The sequence below is a fragment of the Siniperca chuatsi genome, linkage group LG20, assembly GCF_020085105.1.
Source record: "Siniperca chuatsi isolate FFG_IHB_CAS linkage group LG20, ASM2008510v1, whole genome shotgun sequence".
Taxonomy (NCBI): domain Eukaryota; kingdom Metazoa; phylum Chordata; class Actinopteri; order Centrarchiformes; family Sinipercidae; genus Siniperca; species Siniperca chuatsi.
Genome location: NC_058061.1, coordinates 15,068,558 through 15,092,487, shown reverse-complemented (window position 1 = coordinate 15,092,487; position 23,930 = coordinate 15,068,558). Strand labels below are relative to the sequence as shown.

The 23,930-nt window shown below is 40.6% G+C and overlaps 6 protein-coding genes across 7 annotated transcripts; 4 read left to right on the top strand and 2 right to left on the bottom strand.

The window, feature by feature from the left end:
* Positions 1 to 15: 15 nt before the first annotated feature.
* Positions 16 to 2,726, top strand: gnptg (N-acetylglucosamine-1-phosphate transferase subunit gamma). Its single transcript, XM_044179609.1, has 11 exons — positions 16 to 172; positions 306 to 360; positions 439 to 506; positions 673 to 727; positions 823 to 906; positions 1,016 to 1,109; positions 1,408 to 1,522; positions 1,610 to 1,692; positions 1,921 to 2,055; positions 2,175 to 2,256; positions 2,351 to 2,726. The coding sequence occupies exons 1-11, from the start codon at positions 106 to 108 to the stop codon at positions 2,428 to 2,430; spliced, it is 918 nt and encodes a 305-aa protein (XP_044035544.1). The 5' UTR covers positions 16 to 105; the 3' UTR covers positions 2,431 to 2,726.
* A 505-nt stretch (positions 2,727 to 3,231) lies between these two features.
* On the bottom strand, positions 3,232 to 13,133 carry LOC122868063 (uncharacterized protein C7orf50). Its single transcript, XM_044179614.1, has 6 exons — positions 12,971 to 13,133; positions 12,345 to 12,496; positions 12,160 to 12,261; positions 5,216 to 5,427; positions 4,609 to 4,690; positions 3,232 to 4,094 (listed from the first exon to the last, which is right to left on the bottom strand). Exons 1-6 carry the CDS (start codon positions 13,014 to 13,016, stop codon positions 3,915 to 3,917), a joined length of 774 nt encoding a protein of 257 aa, XP_044035549.1. The 5' UTR covers positions 13,017 to 13,133; the 3' UTR covers positions 3,232 to 3,914.
* LOC122868058 (G-protein coupled estrogen receptor 1-like) lies at positions 10,472 to 12,125 on the top strand. The gene has a single exon (XM_044179607.1). The coding sequence runs from the start codon at positions 10,478 to 10,480 to the stop codon at positions 11,633 to 11,635; it is 1,158 nt and encodes a 385-aa protein (XP_044035542.1). The 5' UTR covers positions 10,472 to 10,477; the 3' UTR covers positions 11,636 to 12,125.
* Positions 13,134 to 13,590: 457 nt separating the features above from the next.
* lg20h16orf91 (linkage group 20 C16orf91 homolog) lies at positions 13,591 to 15,985 on the top strand. Of its 2 annotated transcripts, none has more exons than XM_044179616.1 (2): positions 13,591 to 13,824; positions 15,417 to 15,985. In XM_044179616.1, exons 1-2 carry the CDS (start codon positions 13,733 to 13,735, stop codon positions 15,742 to 15,744), a joined length of 420 nt encoding a protein of 139 aa, XP_044035551.1. In that variant the 5' UTR covers positions 13,591 to 13,732; the 3' UTR covers positions 15,745 to 15,985. The 2 variants fall into 2 exon arrangements, with proteins under 2 accessions (XP_044035551.1, XP_044035552.1); XM_044179617.1 differs by having other exon boundaries at positions 13,598 to 13,824; positions 15,420 to 15,985.
* Positions 15,986 to 16,802: 817 nt separating this feature from the next.
* On the bottom strand, positions 16,803 to 18,844 carry h3f3d (H3 histone, family 3D). The gene is made up of 4 exons (XM_044179618.1): positions 18,689 to 18,844; positions 17,780 to 17,914; positions 17,369 to 17,522; positions 16,803 to 17,256 (listed from the first exon to the last, which is right to left on the bottom strand). The coding sequence occupies exons 2-4, from the start codon at positions 17,905 to 17,907 to the stop codon at positions 17,128 to 17,130; spliced, it is 411 nt and encodes a 136-aa protein (XP_044035553.1). The 5' UTR covers positions 17,908 to 17,914; positions 18,689 to 18,844; the 3' UTR covers positions 16,803 to 17,127.
* A 956-nt stretch (positions 18,845 to 19,800) lies between these two features.
* lg20h8orf33 (linkage group 20 C8orf33 homolog) lies at positions 19,801 to 22,447 on the top strand. The gene is made up of 5 exons (XM_044179608.1): positions 19,801 to 20,219; positions 20,956 to 21,431; positions 21,512 to 21,602; positions 21,741 to 21,887; positions 22,025 to 22,447. Exons 1-5 carry the CDS (start codon positions 20,192 to 20,194, stop codon positions 22,237 to 22,239), a joined length of 957 nt encoding a protein of 318 aa, XP_044035543.1. The 5' UTR covers positions 19,801 to 20,191; the 3' UTR covers positions 22,240 to 22,447.
* Positions 22,448 to 23,930: the final 1,483 nt, after the last annotated feature.

Sequence of the window (23,930 nt, the reverse complement as noted above, 5' to 3'; positions counted from 1 at the left end):
GTCTTATTTTGATCACGTGACAAGTCATCTGACGAATGATGAACAAAGCCGGAAATGGAGCTAGAAAGCAATCAGTAACACATTTTAATCACTCAAACGTCAGCCATGCACCGTTTGTGTAACGGAATACATCATGTATTAAGGCTGTGGATGATCTGTGTGTCCCTTTTCAGTAAGTGCTTATATACTCTACTGAGTGCATTTTGTTTTATGTCGCAGTAATATCAAACCAGATGCGCTCCATTATATTGTGTGTTTGTATTGTATTGAGTTGACTGTGATGTCGAAGTGTGTTTTTTACACAGTAAACCATGGATTCGCCGGTAAAATGAAGATAGTCGAGGAGCCAAACACATTTGGGTACGTCAAGCAAAAACATGTGTCACAGTGTGTACCTTGTTAACATTAGCCCCTTTCTGACAGATTTTCTGTGTTTAGGTTGAACAATCCTTTTCTGGCTCAGGGAAGCAGACTACAGCCTAAAGTGATTCCATTTCCAGTGTCTGGTAAAATAGTTCGACATGATTTAAAGCCTACATTTTATTTAATAATGTGTTTAAATGTTCTGAAGTAAACGGGTTAACAAGTGAAAGATATCAAGATATTTTCTGCTGATCAGCCAATCACTGAATTCACTGATCGTATCACTCGAACACTATTGTCCTCCTCAAGGCCCTGCACATCTTCATCAGCTTGCTGGAAAGTGCTTCAGTTTCACAGAGTCAATGTAAGTATTTTAGGCTGATTGCTGGATTCTTGCATTTTACGGCAGAGTATCTGAAAAAACATGACATTGTATTTGTGTGCCTGGTCATTTTGCAGGTATAAATATGAATTCTGTCCATTTCACAACATCACCCAACATGAGCAGTCATTTAGATGGAATGCCTACAGTGGGATACTGGGGTAAGATGCAGTTACCTACAGTTACTCTTATTCAAAATATCAATATATAAATGACTGGCAATAAGCTGTGGGTTTGTTGTAAGAGCAGCCTTTCGTGTGTTCCTAACAGGATCTGGCAGGAGTGGGAAATAGTAAACAACACTTTCACGGGCATGTGGATGAGAGATGGGGATGCTTGTGGAACCAGAAACAGGGAAACAAAGGTTAATGGGGTTTTACATGATTAAACACATTCTGGTAGTCATTTAACAGTATTTAGGATCGCTCACTGGCTTCTTTCAATGTCTATTTCTTCTTAAATATAAGACCAATTATGTAACACTTTAGGAGATAATGAATGTCCAGACCCAACATGTAATTTAACACTCTTAAAAGGCTTTGAACAACCACCCTAGAGCCGTATCAGGCTCTCCAATCAACACATCAACTCAAAAATCATTGTCACGATTAAATCAAGAATAAGAACACGAGTGTACCTTGTTTCTTGTCATGTTTCTGTAGGTGATTCTTGTGTGCAGTGCAAGCAGCAAGCTTGCCCAAGTCTCAGAGCCCAGTACTTGTGTGTACTCGCTAACCTTTGAGACCCCCCTTGTTTGCCATCCACATTCTCTTTTAGGTAAGACAAAAGAACCATCTTACAGCACAAGTCAGCAGTAAATCAGTGTTAATAGTGATTTCTCATCATTTGTATGCTCTTTTTAAGTGTATCCAACACTAAGTGAGAAGCTGCAAAAGGAATGGGATGAAGCTGAGCAGGCTCGCTATGAAGGTCTTATTACGGAGCAGGTAAAGACCGGTTTGGCTGACAGATAAAACGGCACGACTGGCTTAATCACTTGCAAGCTGATGAAATGTAGAGTCGTATGGGTTTCCAGATGTCTGTGTTACAATTATACAGTAAATTACATTTAAAGGCTCAGCCTTTTTTAAAAGATACTTGTTTATCATTTTTATTCCAGTTAGTCATTTATCTAATGGTCTTTTCCACTAACACGCAATGTATGTTTGCTGCAGGGATACAACAATCTTTTGAGGGATATTTTTGAGGATGCTGGTCTCCTGAAGAGTCAAAAAGAGAAGATAAAGATAAAGCTGCCAGAAGTTGCAGCTGATTCAGAAACACACAACTCTTTACAGAAATGTACAGCGGTGTGTATATTTACGTACTCTTCCAAATAGCAGCCTACAAAATAATGTATATTATTATTACAATACTGATTAAAATATGTAGCAGAAACTTTATATTCTCTTGATATATTTTCATACAGGATTTCCAAAAACAGAGAGAAGAGATTGAGAGACTGCGTGCTCTCCTCACTCAACACAATATTCCTTTTGATTCAAAGCAAAGTAAGTGAACTCAACTAGGCTGTCTTCACTCATTACACGCTGTATAAAACTTGAATAACTTTTTTTTGTGCAATATCTTTGCTATATGCCACAGATGAAGCAAAAGGCACGGTGACTGTGACAGTTAAGGATAAACACCTAAGGGGAGACAATGGCCTTATTGATCTGCAGTGAAAATCTCCCAGAGCAAGTCACCATTTCAAAGCACCTGACTGGATCAGAAGATTTTGTTGGTCAATGTGAGCGACACAGACAGTATTACTAAAGATTAATTTAAATAAGTGACACTGAGAAACTCATTTGTGGATTACAAACTTGTCAAACTTTTGCAGAAACTTTTTTTTTGTTTTGTTACGACACTCAGCTAGTTCTCTCCAGGACTTTCGGCAGAAAGGATAATCTTGTAAATGACTCATTCTGTAAACACACAACATACTGAAAAATAAAAATGGTTTTGAGAGGGGATAAAAGGTTTGTGTATTCATGTCTCAACATTTGAGTCTTCAGCAGGTTCACAAACTTTTTACAAGAGAAATTGATACAGGTAAAGACTTGTACTAAAGCATTTTATTAAATAACCATGGTATTTTGTTTTGTGTGTGTGTGTGTGTGTTTTAGACCAAAAGGCAAAAGAGATGAAAGAAATCTTAACAGATAATCTCATGGTGTTATTCATGTGTGTGGCTTGATACGGTGAGAGTAACTTAGATATATGTTATATATACAGTATATGTCTTTGGAGTATTAAGGCTACTGTATTTGGGTGTATTTTTATAAATCCAGGAAGTGATGTCACCAGCCTTCACCCACATATAGAGTCAATTTCCTTCCTGAAAAGTTTGTAACCTGAGTTAAGAGTCTAAACATGTGCCTATGTAGTGCAGGTGGCCTACATTCTCCCTGTTCCTGCAGCCAGAACTGGCAGCTGCACCTGTACCTTCTGTAAATCTGTTCTAGGCATAGAGGAGACATGACTTATGGGCAAAAAGTGTGTCTTTATGAATAGCATGTAACAGTTCCACTGAGATTATAACCACAGCACACACATGACGAGAAAGATTTAGTTTAAGAATGGATCTACATGAATCTCAAAACAATTAGCTGTAAAACCAAAAACCTGTTTATAATGCTTATACTTTAAGTGGATGAGAAAGGATATTCTCATCAGTGACTTCACAGATTATGGGGCTTTGACAGGCACAAACATGTCTCGACTACAAACATTCCTGAGACTTAACTGCAGCAGTCTCCCAGCTTTCCGTTTCATCTTTAGGGATTTACATCTCTCCTCAGGTGTCCATGACGGTGAAACTGGACTTCTTTACATTTGGAGAAAAAGTAGTGAGAATCAGATGCTTTGTAACTTGTAGTAAAAACTTTATAAATTGGTTTTAGTGACTGATTACTATCAGGCAATAATGCACACAAGTAATGTCAAGAAATGAAGAAGAAAAAGTAACGTAGAAACATTTAGATTAAAAAATGTGAGCAATACTGGTAATTTAATCAAAACGTATATTTTACCCAAAGAACCGTTCAAAAAAACTACATATAAAACATCCATTTTTAGTCCTAGTTTGAGACCTGGGGAATCAGTCCAATGATCAACATCAGTCTTTTTCTGGTGGACTTCATGCTTTTCTTTGATGGTGGTGGGTTCAGGAGAGCAGCTGAATAACTTCTCTGGCTCTGTGCGCCCTCTGCTGGACATCTGTGTCCTCTGGCGCTTGTCCTGACTCTTCAACCAGGGCTAAGGCCTTCTGAACTGTGGTGTCTTTGGCTGCCCCACGAAGCCCCTCCAGGTACTGAAGCAGCAAAGAGAACTTCTCATCTGGAATCTGAGAACGAGTATTTTAAATAATCATGTTGCTGTCCATTAGTTTACATATTATAATTGTCCTTGTCTAATAAATTAGCAAGTAAGTAAATAAATAGTAGTTATTTGTAGTAAATATACAGAATATTGTACTTCTAAAAGGCAGCACAAGAGAGCATCTTTAAATGTATTTTTAGGGCAGTTCATAAAGATTGATAGTGCAAGAACTGCACAGATGGGGTGAAATTACTTATAAATACTGATGTGAACTTTTAGTAGTTTCAGCTTTCTATTCTACAAAAGTGTGTGTAACAGCTCAACCATGCTATATTCACAAAATGCTAATAAAAATGAAAACATGTCAGTCTTAACAAACGTGTCATACTTTTTGAAGTATGAGAAGTATTATAAGAGTGGGTGTAACTCACAAACTAATCAAACAGGAAGACATAGCTCTGAGGTCAACAACTCCCTCACTCTAAACCTCAGCGGAGAAAAATCCCCCATCATCAAGCGCTCACGCAGGTTCATTTCACCTTTTCGGAGTCAAACATGTGCTGCAGTAACCACGTCTGCCTGGTCTTCTGGAACTTCCACTTTGTACGAGTTTTAGCCCAGCTGCGAAGACAAAACCAGTGCGAGTTGCAGGTCTTACATTAGTTAACTACTGCAAAAACCAGATACTGTATATGTACATACAATACCGCAAACAACAAATTCAACAGATACCAAAGAGTGGAAGCAACAACTCTGACACATTCTCAACCAAAAAGACAACATTATAAGATTCACCAAAGTAGTATTTGTTATGAGGGCTGTGTTGTGTTGTATTGCATTACATTGTTCAGGTGTTCCCGATTACGTGTCCCCATATATATTTACTGTGCAATGTTAGGCATGTAAGAAAATTCGTCATATTTAGTGCCATCAGCATTAGGCTTAAACATGGCCAGTTTGCTTTTGGATCCATATCATAGCTTAAATATAAATAAATGTAAATATTGCATATGTGCAGTGTTTTTTTGCTTCCTGGTTAAGTGGATACAGACATTGGGGTTGCTTTGGACTTATGGTTTCTTATGTAAGAAGTGATGACATCATAGGCAGGAGCCCTGTCCTGTACTAAGTTAGAGTTGCTCTTACCAGGTCAGGTAATCTAAGGCCTGCTGAGGTGCAGTGGGTCCAGCTGCTTCAGTTTTCTCTGACATCTCTCCCTCAGCTTTAAGCCTCTTCTTCTGTTCCTTTTTCAGGATCTTCTTCATCTTCCTCTCCAGGACGCGCTTCTCCTCGGGGCTCAAGTCCTCCTCTCCCTCTGGCTCATGCGTCCCCTCTGGGCAACAGGGTGGATCTGAAATCTGTCACACCAAAGCAAAACAAAATGTCATGGAAGTTATCTACATTAACAGACCTTCCTTTGTAGACCCTTATCATTTTCTGTGTTTGTGTACAACCAGTATCAAACATCCCTAAATAACTCACACTGACTGTGACTGAATGAAACATGTTAGAACAATCAGTTCACTGTGTGTATACATTAACCACCATTTCCTGCCAATTGTCTATTATTTTACAGTTTTCTGGCTCAGTGCAAAGCTTATCTTTCCTATTTCTTCTGACTGAAAAATAAATGTGACATTTTGTTAGTCTACAGCTTTAAGACAAATGAAAGCTAAATGCACTTCTTGGGTTTCGATCACTTCCTGTTGTGCTGCAGTTCAGAGGGACATTTCCTGTATCTTACAGTCTTATGAGGTCAGCATCACACTCATTTATACTGTGTGGTTAAGTTTACTGAGGTGCGCAACATCCCTTCAGCATTGCATTCAAAAGCACTCATGCTTATCCACGGTACACGGTTTAAAAATAACCGCCTGTTTTTTCAGTGTTTTGCTAAATCATACAGAGGAGCCACAGAAAAGCTGGTATTGTGTGGGTGAATTTTGAATCGAAACAAAAACTGGTTTTTAGTTTCCTGACAGAAAGTTTGCTGAGAGACAACACTACCACAAGGAAAAGGAAACATATTTATAATATAATATTTTCCCTTTGTAACAGGGTGAAATTGAGTATCTATCTCCTCATTTGTCTGCAGAATCATTGATGGCAAAATACATAAATAAAACTTGCTCTAAAGAGAAATAAAGAACCAAATTGAAGCCATTTCACTGCTGTAGTCAGTAACCACAGCACAACTTAAAGACTGCATTTAACTCTCAGGGGAAGTTGAACAAGGGAGTCAGTATGCTCTCTGATTTAATGGACCTCAGTCTGCACGGTGATGAAAAAAAAGAAAAATAGGGAGGGGAGGAAAAGATTTTGATCACATGGCCACGAAGTCATTCTGAAAGTGTGCTGGCAGGGAACTGCCCACAGAAATATAAAAGTCCTTCACAGTGAGCAATCGTGTCCATGCAACGAGCATCATTTTCAGAGTCAATCAGCAGCGTTGGGCTGGTGAACACATAACAGAAGACGAGTGGGTGACGAAAGCAAAAATGGTAAGTGGAAACATGTGTTTTTACTGAGTAGGCAGCTCCTCAAAGGGGAACAGACAAAGATCATCAGGGACACGTGGTAGCAGAAAATAGAAAAACATTTTTTAATAAATGTAGTCAGCACTACATATAGTTTTTTAGAGCTCTATAATGATGACCTGCAGTTAAGTTCAAATTTTAGCTCAACTTTGAGTTAATATAGGAAGGAAACGTACTCTATGTTGTAAGAGTGTGTTCTTGTGGAAAACCCATTTAGTGATTCATAGGCTGAGGAATAGTAAACACTGTTTTTATAAAAAAACCCAGCTGATAAATAAGTTTAATTACTCAAACATGGTTGCTCTTAATGTATTTCCACTTGTTTTTGTGCACTTAAAGAGCAGCTGGTTTACAGACACCAGGTTATAAATGCTTGTACCCAAAATATCTGAACTTTGCTGATAGATTCACTCGATTTCTGTTCATCCCCTGATGGGAGGAAATGCTTGATAAACAGTGGTGATGCTAAAGAGGATAGGATTTCATCAGTGGGTGTTTTCTCTTTTCATTTCCAGTCTAATCAAAGCCTCGACTTGTTGACCAGGAGTACACAAACTCTAACTCCCAGCACTTCCAAAATCATGGACAACAACTTCACCACCATGGACACCACCAATTCAACAGTCTCTACCTTTGAGTCAATAATTGCAGCCAATGACATAATCTCCACAGCAAACTATGTCTACTGTTTCTTGGCTGGGCTGGCCTTCATCGCAGGCTGCTTCCTGCTCTTCAGCTTCCTCCAGACCTACAGAGGACAAAGACGGCTGGCCTGGCTCGACTGCCTGCTCTGGGCCTTTTGTGGCTTCCAGCTGCTGCTCCTGCTCCTCTCTCTCCACGCTGTGGCCTACAGACCTGCCCACCTGAAGACCACAGGTTTGGGCTGTGCTGCTCTCTCCTTCACCATCAACACAGCCTCTCTGTGCGGCCTGTTGGTCTTAGTGCTCATGGCTTATGTCCTAACCCTGGATCCGCCATCCCACGCCCTGCTGAGGAAGCCTGGGATCTGTGCGGCTCTGGTGATCCTGACTTCTGTCCTGCTTTCTCTGCTGCTGGCTGGGCTTCGTGGAACAAGCAATGGTCTGCAGAAAGAGGAGGAATGTTTTATGGATCTAGCCCGTGCTGATGTTTTGTATGCAGCTGCTAGGTTGTGCCTGGCTGTTTTGATTCCCTACATCTTCCAAGTGGGACTTCTCATAGGTGGCTGCATCCGGCAGTGGAAATCTAAAGGCCGTTTCCTCTCCGGCTCTGAGGAGGGTCCTGTGTTCCTGACAGTCACTGTGGTCATGTTTTTCTGCCAGCTCTTTTACAGCGTGGCACTGGTGAGAGAAGCACAACTGGAGAGGGAGAGCCATAGAGAGCGAGCGTTTCTGAGCGTGGCTGAGTTTGTACTTTTCTCAGGGAGCAGCGTCAGCCTGCTGCTCGTGCTGTTCATGCACAGGCCGTGTCGAGAGAGTCTCCACGGAGCGTTTAGGCAGCTGAGGGACTGCTGTCGAAGCCCAAGGCGCACACAGCCCAACAGAAACATCATAGCTCCCCACATCGAGATCACAGACACCCTGCAGGACATAGAGTCATAGAGGACAAGAACTCTCTCATCTATGAGACTCTTCTGATGCATCGAATTAAAGACTTTTGACATCTGATGTATTAGACATATTCTTAATCTAACTTTTTAAATGCTTTTGCTGTTCCTCTCTCTTAAGTGACAATGTAAATGTTTTTACATACATGCATTTTCTTTTTTAGTGTCTCCTGTGACTGAAAGTCATTGTACATTTTTATTTTACAAAAAAAAAGTTTTGCTGTACATCCTCAGAATTGTGCAACATGTTGGTGCAGTCCTTACTGTTGCTATAATAACAATATGTTTACATAGACAGTTAAAAAAGGACTTACTGTCGGTAGTATGTTCAATTTTATTTCTATTGAGCGTGCTCTTAGACACGCGTCTTTTCTTGGGAAACAGACTCCATTTGCATTAACATGATTTGCACAAAAGCCCATTTAGACAAAATGCCTGGAAAAACCTCTGCAATTCCCACAATGCCACATAGGAAACATTTAGTCAAGGAAAATAAAAGTCAGACTCTAAGTTTAGGCCGACAGTGTCAATATTCTTTGTGTAATTATTTTTAAAGCCTTTAAAGAACCAAAACAAGCCAGCCAAGTGATACTCTGAACTTTCCAACTCATTTCAAGAAACTGATGGGCAACAGTTCTAGGAATAACCGACCTGCATGGATCACATATTGCATCGGTGCCAACACAGAGTGGCATAAAAACAGGGACCAGTAGGAAAATTAATACAGGAGCCGGGTTGTATAAGATGTGGAGTCATATGAAATGTCAGACCTTATTCACACTGTGTAAAATCATAGTGGTAATACTTTAAATCAAAGATCTAATATATGTTACTCCTTACAGGAAAATGACGATGCATTATGGCATTAACATGGTAAATCATCTACAGTCTCAAAAAGGTGCCTGTAAACCACAATAAAAGCAAAAGTAAAGCTCAATGAACTGTCTTTTTGTGTTTTAAGGAGTCTGAAGCAAGAAAAGATGAAGTGCAACTATCCTGTCTGTCCTTCATCTTGTTTTGTGTAAATATACTCTTCAGTCTGTCTTTGATAAAAGTGCCCTGACTCCCATATTTATATATTTTAACATTCTACAATCATAGGTGTGTTCACACTTCAGTGCCAGTGTTGACAAGATGGCTCCATGTCCCAACTTAGCATAATTATTTATGCAATACAATAAGTCCATATAAAATACATAGGGAATTATAATTACTTAATGTATTGCTAATAAACTGAAGTGAAGCCATGATGAAAAAACATTGTTTGGTTAAAAAACAATACAATGTATGTGTGTGTGTGTGTGTGTGTGTGTGTGTGTGTGTGTGTGTGTGTGTGTGTGCGCCTGCATTGTGCGTTTGTGCTTCTTGTTGTAAGTGGTGGGTGGCACCACAACACTTTTACTGCAGATTTACTGCGACACTTGCTTTCCTAATCACCACCATAAGGACAGGGAGGATTAGAAGGACCACAATACAGTGCAAGGAAACGTTAGTTTAAGGTAAGTTTAAGATATTTTATATTAATGTCAAAGTATGTATCACATATTAATGTATTTCAAAGCTAACTGACTAATAGTATCTGATAGTTTTCAAATTAAAGTAACTGTATCTGTCAGTTGCACCATTAATTTGAGAGAGAAAACGGGACCAATATGCAACAAAGGTCCCTGCTCAGACTCGAACCAGGGACAGTTTATGGTTGGCGCCTTAAACCCCTAGATTACCAGGGCCCACTATTACAATTTTGTATCCTCATATTGAACTTCACTGTATAGCATTCCTTCTTAATCTTCACTAAATCTGACATGTTTTCAAGTGAAACTGCTACAGCAGATTTATAAGATAATGATAAACTACATAGTTTTGTAACTGATCTTGTATGATGATCTTGAAGGGCATGGTATATGATATTTTGCAAGGGTGGGTAAAATCACTCACATATTAACAAGAAATATCCCTTAATCTCAAAAATTATTTCCAAAGTGACCATTAACTAATATGCAGTGTCAGTCATAGATAGTGTGCACAGAATTTTTGCCTCTGGAAAGTCTATTGATTCACACTAAATCTAAGTTTTGAGAAGCTGAAAACAAGCTGTTGACTTACCACACTTCTCCTCTCTGTCTAGAATCATCAACTCCACTGTACATCCAAGAAGCCCACGGTGCAGAAAGTGGAAACATGGCACCACGGACACTACAGGGGCTAAAAACCCGTGGAAATCAAAGAACTATGGCAACTTAATGGTTAGCTACTGCTAACACCAGATCAACACAAAAGTGTAATATGGACGTGACCATGTACAGAGTCATCACTGAGTATAACTTCACTGTTCAGCTAAATGACACACAAATGGCAGTCGTCTCTGATTTTCTGCAGGCGGCTTCAGAGAGCCATCAGCGTTATATTATTAGCCTCATCCTCTCCAGCCTCTACACTATATTCCTGTTCCCTGTTGGCTTCATTGGGAACATCCTCATCTTAGTGGTCAACCTGGACAACAGGGGACGCTTGACAGCCCCGGACCTCTACTTTGTGAACCTGGCCGTGGCCGACCTCACCCTTGTGGCTGACTCTCTGATTGAGGTGTTCAACCTGAAGCAGGGCTACTACGACATGGCCAGCCTCTGCACCTTCATGAACCTTTTCCAGCAGGTCAACATGTACAGTAGCGTCTTCTTCTTAACCTGGATGAGCTTCGACCGGTTTGTCGCACTGACCGGCTTCATGGGTCGCAGCATGCCGCGCGCACGCCTCAGCTGCTGCCTTATCTGGGTGTTTTCGTCGTTGTTCACCGTGCTTCCTTTTGCTATAGCTCAAGGGCAGCACGCTGGAGAACTCCACTTTTGCTTCGCCAACGTGACCCAGATTCAGTGGCTTGAGGTGATGCTGGGTTTCTTGCTGCCTTTCTGCATCCTGGGTCTGTGCTACTGGAGAATAGCAGAGGTGCTCCAGAGGAGCCAGAGGGAGCAGAACGGCCCACGGCAGAGGCCTCGCAGGCAGAAAGCCCTGCGGATGATCTCAGCAGCTGTGTTAGTCTTCTTCCTCTGCTGGCTCCCGGAGAATGTGTTTATAAGTGTTCACCTTCTAAGAGGTAACACAGACGGTGGCACACTGCGGGAGGACTACCCCCTGACTGGTCACGCTGTCAGGCTGGCGGCCTTTTCTAACAGCTGTCTGAACCCGCTCATCTACAGCTTCCTCGGGGAGACCTTTCAGGATAAACTGAAGCTTTTTCTCCAGCAGAGGAGCAGTTGGGCCAAGCTGCACAGGTCAGCCTCGGGAAAATCCATCTACGTACCAGCTGCAAGCCCATGTAACAGTGCAACATGTGACAGACCAAGCCAGTCCACACATTTAAGCTCTAACATCCTTCCACAAACTGTTATACTCCCCTCAAATAAATGCCAACTGCTTACAGTAGGTCACACAGATAATAGATAACAACATGTCTGTGTCATGAGTGTAAATAAAGTTATCATTATTGGAATGTAAAAGCAAGGACTCCAACTGTTGTGGAAACTCTTATGTTGAATCAGTTAAGGTTTATGCATACCATTTATTATTATTAATTTTGGATCAATTGTTTTACAGGGTGTCTTCAACTGTAATCAAATTCAATTTCCACTTTTTAATATATTTCTGATGCCACCTGGAATGTAACATCAGACCAATTTTTGTTATTTAAATTAATATTTAACTCAACTGTAAGAATACAATGTCAGCTCTCACTTACTGGTCTGAGCCTCAAAAACATTACTTTTAGCTGCTCTAAATTGTTTTTCAGTACCTTTAAACTGGCGAAACAGACAAAATTTAATGTACAAAACTGGGTTATTACCAGTGCTAATAAAATGTTCTGTATGGAACAACACAAATCAGCAGTCTGAGTTCACCTGAGTACTCACACCTAAACCTAAAACCTAAATGACTCCTCACATTTTTAAGTAAACAGGTAACATTCTTACCTCCGTTTGCTCTGTCATTTGTTTCTTTTTGCGTTTCTTTTCCTTTTTCTGTTTTTTTTCATCTGCTGTGATTGTCACATGAGGAATCTGTACTGGAGGCGCCTGAATTAAACAAACATTCATTATTTTTAGAGCAATTTCAGGTTGTGTCATCTAAAACAGGTACATGGGATAGTGCTACTTACCTCTACTTCCATCTTTTTCCTTGTCTTTTTTACTTTAGTGTCCATCATTTCTTCCGCATGGACCTCACTGCCAATTGAACTCAACTTCTTCCTTTTAAGAGGATTTGCGTCTGGTTTCAAAGATTTGTCTTTAGCCATGATAAAATTTACTCCTACAAACAAAAATATGTGCACATTACTAAAGAACAGAGATATTGCATGCAGTATTGAATGACAAGGCAATAAGTCTTAGAGAATGAGAAGGATGAGTGCTTTTGCATTCTTCATTTGCTGTGATAAACATTTCATGACACTAACACACAGAAATAGAAGAACATATTGACCTGAAGTATACAGAATATGAATACTCAACCGGATTACACGTGCAATTGCATGAAAATGTCTTTATTCCCAACTTTATCCCACTATTGCTGATTGCCTGATGCGCCCATGGACATGAGTAAATATAGGAATATGCTCGATTTCACTGGGAAAATGCAAACAGTTTTTCACAGCCAAAAACACAAATGTTACGCTGGGTACCGTGATTTCTACGGCCGCCGAATAAAAATTCTATACCCACTAAAACTTAATCATGGACCAAACATTTATTTTATCACATTGTTCTTATATACAAATGTACTTACTTGAACTGCGAAAAGACTTGCTGAAATCTGGAAAGCACACAAGCATGGGAACGCAACCAGGAAGTGATACTGCCCAGGTGAAGCGTGATTGGACGGATATCTCCCTTTGTTTTGTGATTGGTCGACGGTTGTGACCGCTTCCAAAACCCTCGATGAGAAAACTACTGAAACCTTCAGCATCTCTGATACATTTATGCTATCAAAAAGTGATGTGATCTGCAAAATGATGATGGGACGCCGGAAGGTTTGTAAATGTTTTTAAGCAGAAAAAAGCAATAATATCGCAGCATTAAAACATAGCAGTTGACAAAACAATTTCATCTCAAGTCCCATTTAGAAGCTGAGAGAAAATGGAAAATTTAACATCTACATTTCCACAACTGGGCAAACTCGGTCTACTAATAAAGATCATGTAATATGATCGAAAGCTTCAGAATAGCTACTAAATGGACATTTAGGTAAGATTGACATGTCAAACGACATGATATTGTTTTTCGTCATCGCATCACATATAGGCTATTTTGGCAAATAACTAAAAATACTTTTAATCCTCACATTATGCTAGTAATAACAGTATAATATAGTAATAACAACATTTCCTCTACATTTTAGTGGAACTGTGCAAACCAGCGTTCATCAGCGGCTCCGGATGGAATTCTAGGTTGCACAGCGTTACATGACCTAACCAAGGAGCGTTTGATAAGAAAACCTTCAGTTTCTTTGACCTAACATCGTGTATCCTAAAATGACCAGTTGTCCGAGATGTCTCCAACAGCAGGACGAGTTTTCACCGGTCTGACACGCGTTGCTTTCAGTCGAGGGATATTTATTCATAACGCTACGTCGACCGTGAGGTGAGTATGTAGCGTTAAGAGGAACCATGTTGACTGCGATGTTGGAGTGGTTCAATGACAAGGTTTTAACTAGAATACATGTTACACCCAATTCTGTGACCTACAGATTTTGTCACCTAATGTGAAATGTTGTCACTGCGTATATCCTTTGATGGTGGTAATGTAGCCTGTTAGTAAAAATGGTGCTTCCATAGTATTTACATACAGAGACACAAGTTAGCTGTTAGCCAAAAATTCTGACGCCATAGATACAAGTAAGGTCACAAATGTTGATATCCAGTTTTGTGCAGTCCTGTCTGTAGAGTATTCACCCTACCTGTCACTATTTGATCAACCCTTTATCCTTTAGCGTTACAGTATCTGAAAGGTCACAGCTTTCGGTACTGCACCTGCAGCACTGATAGTAAACCGATGAAGTGGATCCTGTCATGGGTAGTTAGGTGCTGAGGAGAGCATAGACCATGCTAGCTAAAACACAATACAGTATTCGGCTAAAATTAGTTTTCTGACAAGCTGCCTCTACATTATTATTTTAAATATACTTTATTGCAACGTTTTCTTCATCATCTCCCATACAACTGAGTCCATTGCACATTTTTATACAAGTTAAATTAATAAATAACAGAAAATAACTAAGACACGAACTCAAAGAAACAAAAAATGGGGAGGAGGAGGGATATGGGGGGAGGAGTACCTGTTTATTGCAAATCTTGGGTTAGATTGAAAAAATGTTATTTTACGGAGTAAATCTTATTCCATTTTTTAAACATGATCTCTGATTGTAAAAGTTATTTTTTCCATGTCCAAAATTAGTTCTGTTGATAGCCGTGGATTTGGCTGTTTCCATGTCCTTGTCACCTGCTTCATGGCCGTCACGCGCAGTATATTAAAGAGATGCATGTCAGACGATTTTATCTTTCCTAGGAAATTAATACCCAAAATATTTTCTAGTTTCAGAGGTTCTTTTAAGTCAAGAATATACTTTTAGGGTTTTCTCAACCTCTTCCCAAAATGGTATCAATATTGGACACAAAGAATGTGTGTATAGTTTGCTACTTGTCCCCACATCCTCTCCAGCAACTAGTCTATGCTACATGTGGATTATTGTTCTAGCAGACCAGAGTATTAATTCCCTTAAAGTGGAATTCAGTGCACCAGGACCTGATATTGTCATCAGATGACACATTTTGGAGTTGGCCTACTGACAGTGAATATTAACAGCAAAATATATTTCAGGTTTAAAAATGAAAAGTACTGGGTATGCCGAAAAGCTACCCCTGCTAATGTTACATTATCAGAGATTATATTATTGGGTAATTGGAGTGTGTAAATTTTACTGGTTTAGTAGATCATTTTAACGACTTTATAGGTACACTGTTGGGCAGTTTAATCTTTAACAATGTGTCATATTTAATAAACTGATTATTAGGTTTAGTATGTAAAAACAAGTCTCCAAAATGTAAATACTGATGTGAAGTACAAGTACCACATAATATGAACCATTATACTTAAGAACAGCACTTCAGCAAATGTGGAATGTTATTATCCACTAAATCAGTCAGTTTTAACTGGTGTATTTTTATTCTTGTCAGCAGACTAAACAGTGTGCGGCCCCTGGCGCTGAGCTCTCAGAGGTCAGCTAGATCCACAGATGATGACAAAGAGGTGAACAATGAGCCCATCAAGTTCTCCACCAGTAAAGCTAGTCACAGAACCTGGAAAGTTGAGCGCTCCATGGGGAGCCAGTTTGAGAGGCCCTGGTGGAAGGTCCTCCCCATCAGCCTGTTTGCCACCTGCTTCCTTCTGTGGTGTGCACTGAGAAGTGAGACGAACATTGACGAACAGCTGAAGAAGGAGCTGTATGAGCATTTACCTGGCTTGCTTTCAGATGAAGAGGAGGAGCAAAATAAATCAAGTTGACAAATGTGGGATGTATATATTTCAGGCTGTATTTATTGTGAAATGTATCTGTGGTATTTCTGTCTGGCTGTAGCACCAGATGGCAAGGTGTAATAGTGAAGCCATCCAGTACTATGGAAATGCATGACTTTTCCCCCAGCAAAAAATGAAATATGGATTGTTTGACCATACATTTCCTTTTGTCAGTTTCAGTTGAGTGTTTGACCAGAACACGTGGATTAAAATGCTTTCAGCCACTAAACATGGGTTTAATCTGTTTTTCTATTGTCATAACTTACTATAATTAGTTTCTCAATATACATTAAACTGCATATTTTTAACAATTTCCAAATGCCATCAGTGCATTTGCAAGCAAGGGGGACTCCACCGATTGACAGTTTACTAGACATGGGGAGTTTTGTCAAGTGAAGGAAATAACCCTTAATGTCTGTTATCTCCACTTGCATTACAAACTGGGGGCGTGGGGTTTGAAAGACCACAAAATTAGCACCAACTGGTAAAATATGCAAGTAGCTGGTAGACTTGTCACTCACCAGCCAGGTAAACTGGCAAAACGATGTTGAGAAGTTTTTGCATTTACATAACAGGAAGGGGCTAACGAGATGCTATTAAGTTGCATTGTGATTTGTCTAGGATCCAATTTCCCGATCTTGTCAATTTTGTACATGGTTCCTGCACCTTAAACATCAAATTCAGTGACTTTCAAAGCCTAACTCAATTCAGAAACTAGAGGCTTGAATGTGTGAACACTCAATGGCATTTTTTTTTTTTTTTTTTTTTTAAATATCGTCTTGCATTTATATATCGAGTTAAGCATTTTCAATGACCAAGTCCATTTTCAACTTTATGAAACTTAAAAAGAAACTCATTATAAACATGGTTTAAGTCTTGATACCTCAGCTACTTTGATCTTGTTTTCATCATGTTTTAAGTCCCAACTTTATGGAAGGGAAATACTACATTTGTGGTGTACTCCTTAAGAACTCAATCTTGTAATTATCCAAAGCATGTGTATCCAGATAATGCAGCCAAAAAGAAGCAAAAAAAAAAGGCAAGAATTTGAGGTAGCGGAAAGTTTATTTACAGCACAACAAGAAATCCTATGACATGCACACACAGGATTAAAAAAGGTACGGATCCTAAAATAGATTTGCAAACCTGAGAAAGGCAGTGGAATATTTGTTTTCCAGCATTTACAGATATATATAGCTCTATTCTACCACGAATAGGACAGTTGGAGAAAGTCAAGAGTGAAATGAAAGTACAAAAAGAAATGCCTGAAACTATAAATGACAAGTTCGGTGGTACACATGCTGGTAATATTTCCAAGATTTACAAAAACCCCAGTCAGCCCCCCCCTAAAAAGATAAAATCCAAGATCATTTATGCACGCTCTCCTCTAATTCGCCTGGCCAGCTGAATGTCCTTGGGCATGATTGTAACCCTCTTTGCGTGAATAGCGCACAGGTTGGTGTCCTCAAACAGTCCAACCAAGTATGCCTCACTGGCTTCCTACATGGAGAGAAGAATATACTTTTAAACAAAATGAGCCAGAAGCAAATAACTCTGAATAAATGACCCCCCCAGAAAAAAATTGCATAAAAAACATAAAGTGCCATCTCACCTGCAGGGCACCAATAGCTGCACTCTGGAAACGCAGATCTGTCTTGAAATCCTGAGCGATTTCCCTGACAAGGCGTTGGAAAGGAAGCTTCCTGATGAGCAGCTCAGTGGACTTCTGGTACCGACGGATCTCACGCAGAGCAACAGTACCAGGCCTACAACAAACGTGCTGTATTTAACACCCCCAAAACACATACATGTGCACTTTGTGCATTCGAACATGTCAGTCACACCTGAAGAAAACTACACCGAAAATGCAGAGCAGGAACTTAAGATCTCTTGTAAGAAATATCTGCATGCCCAACCCAATGAAACAAAAACGTGATACTACTTTAGCAGAATAATTGTCTGCCGTTTCTGCCATTCAAGCACCGACACCTGAGAAGCCAGATCACTCACACTGAACATGTACCTGTATCTGTGGGGCTTCTTCACTCCGCCGGTGGATGGCGCGCTTTTCCTTGCAGCTTTCGTGGCCAGCTGCTTCCTAGGCGCCTTTCCTCCGGTGGATTTACGAGCGGTCTGCTTGGTACGAGCCATACTTCACCTGTAAATTTGCAAACAAATAAAGCAAACAACGAATTACATTTCATAATATCTCCAGTACGCTTTACTAAACAGATTTGCTGCCTTCGTGAAGTATAGCCTGTAACTTTGGTTTACTATTGACACTCAGTTAACCCACACCCCCATTAAAGAACATAAACATAATTTTCCCGATAACGTTTCACTATTAACGTTTCTATACAAGTATAAACAAAGGAAACGTTATATTGCCGAGAACTCGATTTGTCAGTGGGACGCTTCTTAATGTGCAGATACGGTATATCCTCCCGGTAATACACCGATGGTTTTAGTTTAATAAAACAAGCATATACAAAGCTCCGCCACCATTAAGCTACGGGACACACACACGTTTCTTCGCTGTCGTTGGCAAGCCACTTTCAAGCTAACGTAGCATGGACGGTTGCAAAATGGCGCCAGCTAGCCACCAGAGGCTTACAACCAAATTAAGACACCGTTGCAATTAAATACAATTTTATATACAACAATACAATTGAGGTAAGCCTTAAGTGTACGTTTAAAGTATAAGACCGCGGGTTTCTTGGCAAGTAAAGTTTATATAGAGCACGTCAAATGTAGCTAACTGTTAGCCAATTGGCTATAGCGCGCGCCGTTTTGTTATCAATTGGCTGATGGTTAACGCTACTTAGTTCAACTGTATTTTAACGTGCCTTAACGATCTGAAAATCAAAGTACACCACACGACCATTAACACCGAATGTAGAAAAACAATGTTAAAAGTAAAAACTCACGTTACCTTTTGTGTTTATTTTCCTGGAAGACAGTACCTTCTTAGGTTTCAGTTGACTAACGTTATATTCACCGTGGGCGGCAGGAGGTGGTATTTATAGCCTGAGAGGAGAGGCGCTCGAAGTCCCGCCCCTGAGCCCACAGGATTGGTCCAGACTCAAATCCCCGATGGAATGTGATTAGAGGAGGAAAAAAGGAGGATCACTGCCTCTGCATTTGAAGTAGAATGGGACAAGAACCGGACAAAGTGCCTTCTTTTAAATTGATGTATCGACATGTTATTGCATTAATTCCTTAACCTGAAACAGCTTCTTCCTAGTCCGCACAGTTTTGGCATTAGCTTTTGGTTCTACAGCCTTAGGATTTATAAAATGATCTCTGAAAATATGGTGCTCACCGATCAAATCCCTTTCTTCTCATTAAACGGAACGAAAGGCTACAATGATGCCCTATTGAGCAACGGATATGCTATGTTATGTGTAGAAATAAGTATATTCACCTTCAATAATGGATGGGGGGAAATGTGGTCAATGGCAGGTGATGATGGAAAGGGGATAAGTTATAGCCTGTATTAACAAAGGGGATATTCTGTTTGGGGTGCAGTTGTGCTTACAAGACCTTCAGTCTTTAGCACAAGCCAGCTGTTTTGAACGTCCATACAGTTATACTTGGCTATATTCTGAAATTTCAACAAAGCCTCCATAAAAAAGAAAAACTCACTGCAGACCTGCTTTAACCAAAGGAAGGAAACCAAGTTGCTTATATTTTGTAAACGTATAATGCGCACAAGCGTTGTACACCTAACACTGCATGAGCTGCGTAAATACACAAGCTATTGTGTGAAGACCTGACCAGCTTGTTTCACTGTCTATAAAATGACCATTTCCTGTTACTCTCAAGTCAGCTTTATTAGCATACAGTGATTAGAGCCTTTGTTTATCGTGGTTACTGTTGTCCTCTTTATATTCCTTCAACCTGTTTTTATATTTTCATATTTTGTACCAATTTTTTAAATGTATTTGTGTTTTTTTCAGGCTGTAAAATATGCCTTTTCCACAGCTATAAATGAAGCCTTATTTTTAAATTGATTTGCAAGTTAATCCGTGGTGACCTGTATCCCTATTTACCAATGTTTATGAAATACATCAGATCAGTCTGTAACGTTTGCGTATGTATTTTTTTAGCTTGTCATGATAAAAAAGAAAGTGTTGTTTTTCGTTTTTTTTAAATATATACAAATGGACAAGTCGTGTCAATCCACTCACTCAACCGGAACAACAAGCAAAGGGGAAATATTACCAGACGGACCTATTCTCACGCGACACCGGTGGTAAATTTCTGACACAACACGATTACATGGAAACCGAGAAAATAGAAGAATATTTAACAATGTCGGCTAAAACTTGCACCTGTTCCGCTGAACGTGTCTGTCTCCCTGAAGCGTCGAGTTAAATAGTTCCGGGTAACAGGCGTCTTTCAGCTGAAAACCTGCAGCATTGGAAGAATCAGCATGACAGACCAAAGGCTGTTGTTTATAGGTACATTATGATTTAATTACAAGTCTTACGCAGCATAAGCTAAATATATTTCCTACGAGCCTTGCTGCCTGTACGTGTGTGGTCTATTATAGGCTGCGTTCGGGGACAAAATGTGGATTTAAATATTAAGTTTAAGTGGGCGGTTTGTCTGAAAAAAAAAAAAACATCCCTCAGTTTGATTAACCTGAAATTACTTCGATTCAGAAGTGGGTTTAAATGTTTTAATTGGTGTTATGCTATGTTATAGATTTGTCTGTATCTATTACAATTAAAGTTAGAATAAGCTTTGAGGTAATTAATGCAGTTCAAAGTCAATGTAAGGGATCTTAATGTTTGTGTGTATGATGGTGTAGTCCCTCATTCGTCCAGGAGTGTTCCATCGTAGAAAAGGTTTCAGTCGTAATCATCTGGACACTGTTTTCAGAATCAAGACGTTTCGGCTCCCATCCCGAAGTCATTCTCAATTGTGAAAAAATTGGACGGGAACTAGAAATTTAAGCTACTCTGTGTTACTTAAGCCCTGCCCTCAGGAAGGAGTCTTCCTGAGTATCTGTTAATAACTAGTTTCACCTGAAACTGACCTAATAGTTTCCAAGATGGCCCAGTAATCAGTAATCAGGCCTATTGTTTTCTGGCTGCAACTACCTCATCACTGTTAAGTACCTGATTAGCATGTGATTGGCGTGACCAAGGTGTTAATACACTGTGATAGTTTGTGCGTATGTTCATTCAACAGATATTGAACCTAAGTCAAACAGCTCCACTCCTGTCGACGGCAGAACTGAGAAGCCCCTCTGGACTCGCAGTGAGAACACCTTCAGATTTAACTTCCTACCTCACAACTCTCCGGCACTTCAGGAGGAAACATCTCCGTCATCAGACAGGACCGAACCAGCTGCGAGCCGGGTATCCTTTACAGGACAGGGCTCTGCTTTTGCCTTCAATTTTCAAATTCCTCCTGGTGTTACACCTGTAGAAAACATGGAGACGACAGAGACCCCAGGCACCTCTTCTCCAGGCAGCCAACAGTGTGTCCAAGAGGAAAAGCCTTCCCCGCTGCAGGAGGTTCACTCTCCACCTGAACTGTCAGTGCAGTCAAAAGCCAAGAAGAAGAAGAAGAAATCTGGACAGAAAAAACCCTCAGATAGCACCGAGCCACAGCAGAAGCCAAGTTCGGCTGAGGGGAATCAAGGAGGCGAGGACGCAGAGCTGGTCAGTGTGAAATGTTTTCCTTTAAGTAATCATGGTGGGTTCCGATTGATTAGCTGATTTGGTGTCTGAATGTCTTTCAGAGTGCAGAAGAGCTGCTGAACAGACAGCTGGACTGGTGCATTGAGCAGCTGGAAGTGGGAATGAGGTCCCAGAAGGGTACACCGAAACAGAGTATGATGTTTATACAGCATGCACGTTAATACTAGGTGTAAAAGTGGTCTAGGTCCAAACAGAGCCACATAAGTAGTTAAATGTGACAGATACTTAATTGCTTTGAGGTGTGACACCTTGAATATTTTCTCCCCACAGAGGAGGAAGCCTCTCGTGCCCTGAAGACTCTACGAAGCTCCAATGCTCCTCTGGCCAAGAAGAGGCAGGTGATGAGAGCCATGACAGGAGATTACAGGAAAAAAATGGAAGAAGAGAAGAGAAAGCAGTACAAACTCATGCAGAGCGGTGAGTGGAGTATAGCAGTAGAGTGATTTGAACAGTAAAAGTTTCTCCCGTGTAAAAAGGTCCATCTTGGAACTGTGAAAGAACTTTTAAGTGTGGTCGAAGTGCCGTTAACTGACTGGTTTCTCCAATCCCAACAGAAATTGCATCAGCTCACGTCAAAGTTGTGTCAGATTCTCCAAAGAAGTGTGTTTTCCACCGGAGAGCTGAAGTCAAGGCCCAGACACCGGCCACAGAGGAGAACCTGCAACAAACTGAAGCGCAGGAAACAGACCCAACATCACAGACTCAGGAGAAGACCTCAGCTTTTGTCTTTACTCCATCAAAGGAGGCGTTTCGCTTCAATTTTCTCTGATTTGTATGATGAAGACAAGTTTTATCATACATCATGTTGGACTGTGTGGCTGGACAGTCTGGCCTGAGCTGTGTGCTGGACATTCTTTGTGATGGAAACAATAAAAAGCACATAAAACAAGGGGCTGCATGGAGTTGATGTCACTTAAAATCACAGTGCTAAGCTGATTGCTTGTACCATATTTCTGAATAAAGCATTTTGTAGTTTTGTTTGTTTTGTTTTGTTTAGAACCCTCACAAAGCAGCCGGACCAGACTCTGCCCCTGTTTACACCTGGCATTAACATGTGTTGGGGAATCTGATTGCAACTGGACTGCTCCTAGTATGTCAGTTCACACCTGGCATTAGAAAGCGTCTTCACATGCGTCTCGAGTGACCACTTGTGATCGGATCTCACTTTCCTGCTCTATATGCAAATAAACACCATTTCCATTTGCAAAGACCAAATGCATTGTTGTTTTTAACCTGAATTTGATGAATTTACTGTTTATTAGACCACAAATGAGACAAGAATTAGGTTGGAAAAACAATAGACACTGCAGGAGTGGAGTGTTTGTGGGGGTTGGGCCTCACCGATTACAGTACAATAACACAACTTTTTAACTTTATTCACTGATTTTGGTGAAATTGGATTATATTTTATGGAGAAAATATTTTCTGGTTTTTCCATCTGATGTCCTCTAGCTGTTCTGCCTATGATTTAGTCTAGCATTAATAGAACCGCTAACTGCACGGCTAACTAGCTAACAGGAGCTACAGTTAGCAGCAGTTAGTGGTTACTTTAGCAACAAGTAAAGCTCTCTGTCCATTTGGAAAATCTGTATTTCACCGAGAGTTGAGGCAGAGCAGCCAGAGGACATCAGACAGCGTTTTCATTTTGTCTGTTGTTGGGGCTTCTTGTTGTTTCGCACTTTAATATGATGTCGTTGGTGTACGAATGAGTACGTAGTTCTGCTTACGCAGAAGAAGTCAGTTGAGTAGGCGATCCTTCATTGTAGCCCAAGACACATTCGCGTACACACTGCTGAAAGAATGTGGTCACATGCGGCCCAGACCACCTCTGAATGTGGCATTCACACCTGTACTTAGAGCTGACAACTTGTGATTGGATCACTGAAGACTCATGTTAATGCCAGGTGTAAACAGGGCCTCTGTCTCTCCCTCCACCCTCCACAGCTGTCTCAGGTGTTCACAGACATCTTCAACACCTCATTGGAGGCATGCCACGTACCAGCCTGCGTAAAGACCTCCAACATCATCCCCATCCCCAAAAAAAACAAGGACCACAAGACACCACCACAGGTGACCACAGGAGGTCACCCTGACCTCTGTGGTAATGAAGTCTTTTAAGCGCCATGTGCTGTCCTACCTCAAATCCATCACAGACCCACTCCTGGCCCCCCTGCAGTTTGCCCACAGAGCCAACAGGTCTGTAGATGATGCAGTAAACATGGCCCTGCACTTCATCCTCCAGCACCTGGACTCCTCAGGAACCTATTCCAGGATCTTGTTTGTGGACTTCAGCTCCGCCTTCAGTACCATCATCCCAGCTCTTCTGCAGGACAAGCTCTCCCGGCTGAGTGTGCCTGACTCCACCTGCAGGTGGATCACAGACTTCCTGTCTGACAGGAGGCAGCATGTGAGGCTGGGGAAACATGTTTCTGACTCCCAGACCATCAGCACCGGTTTCCC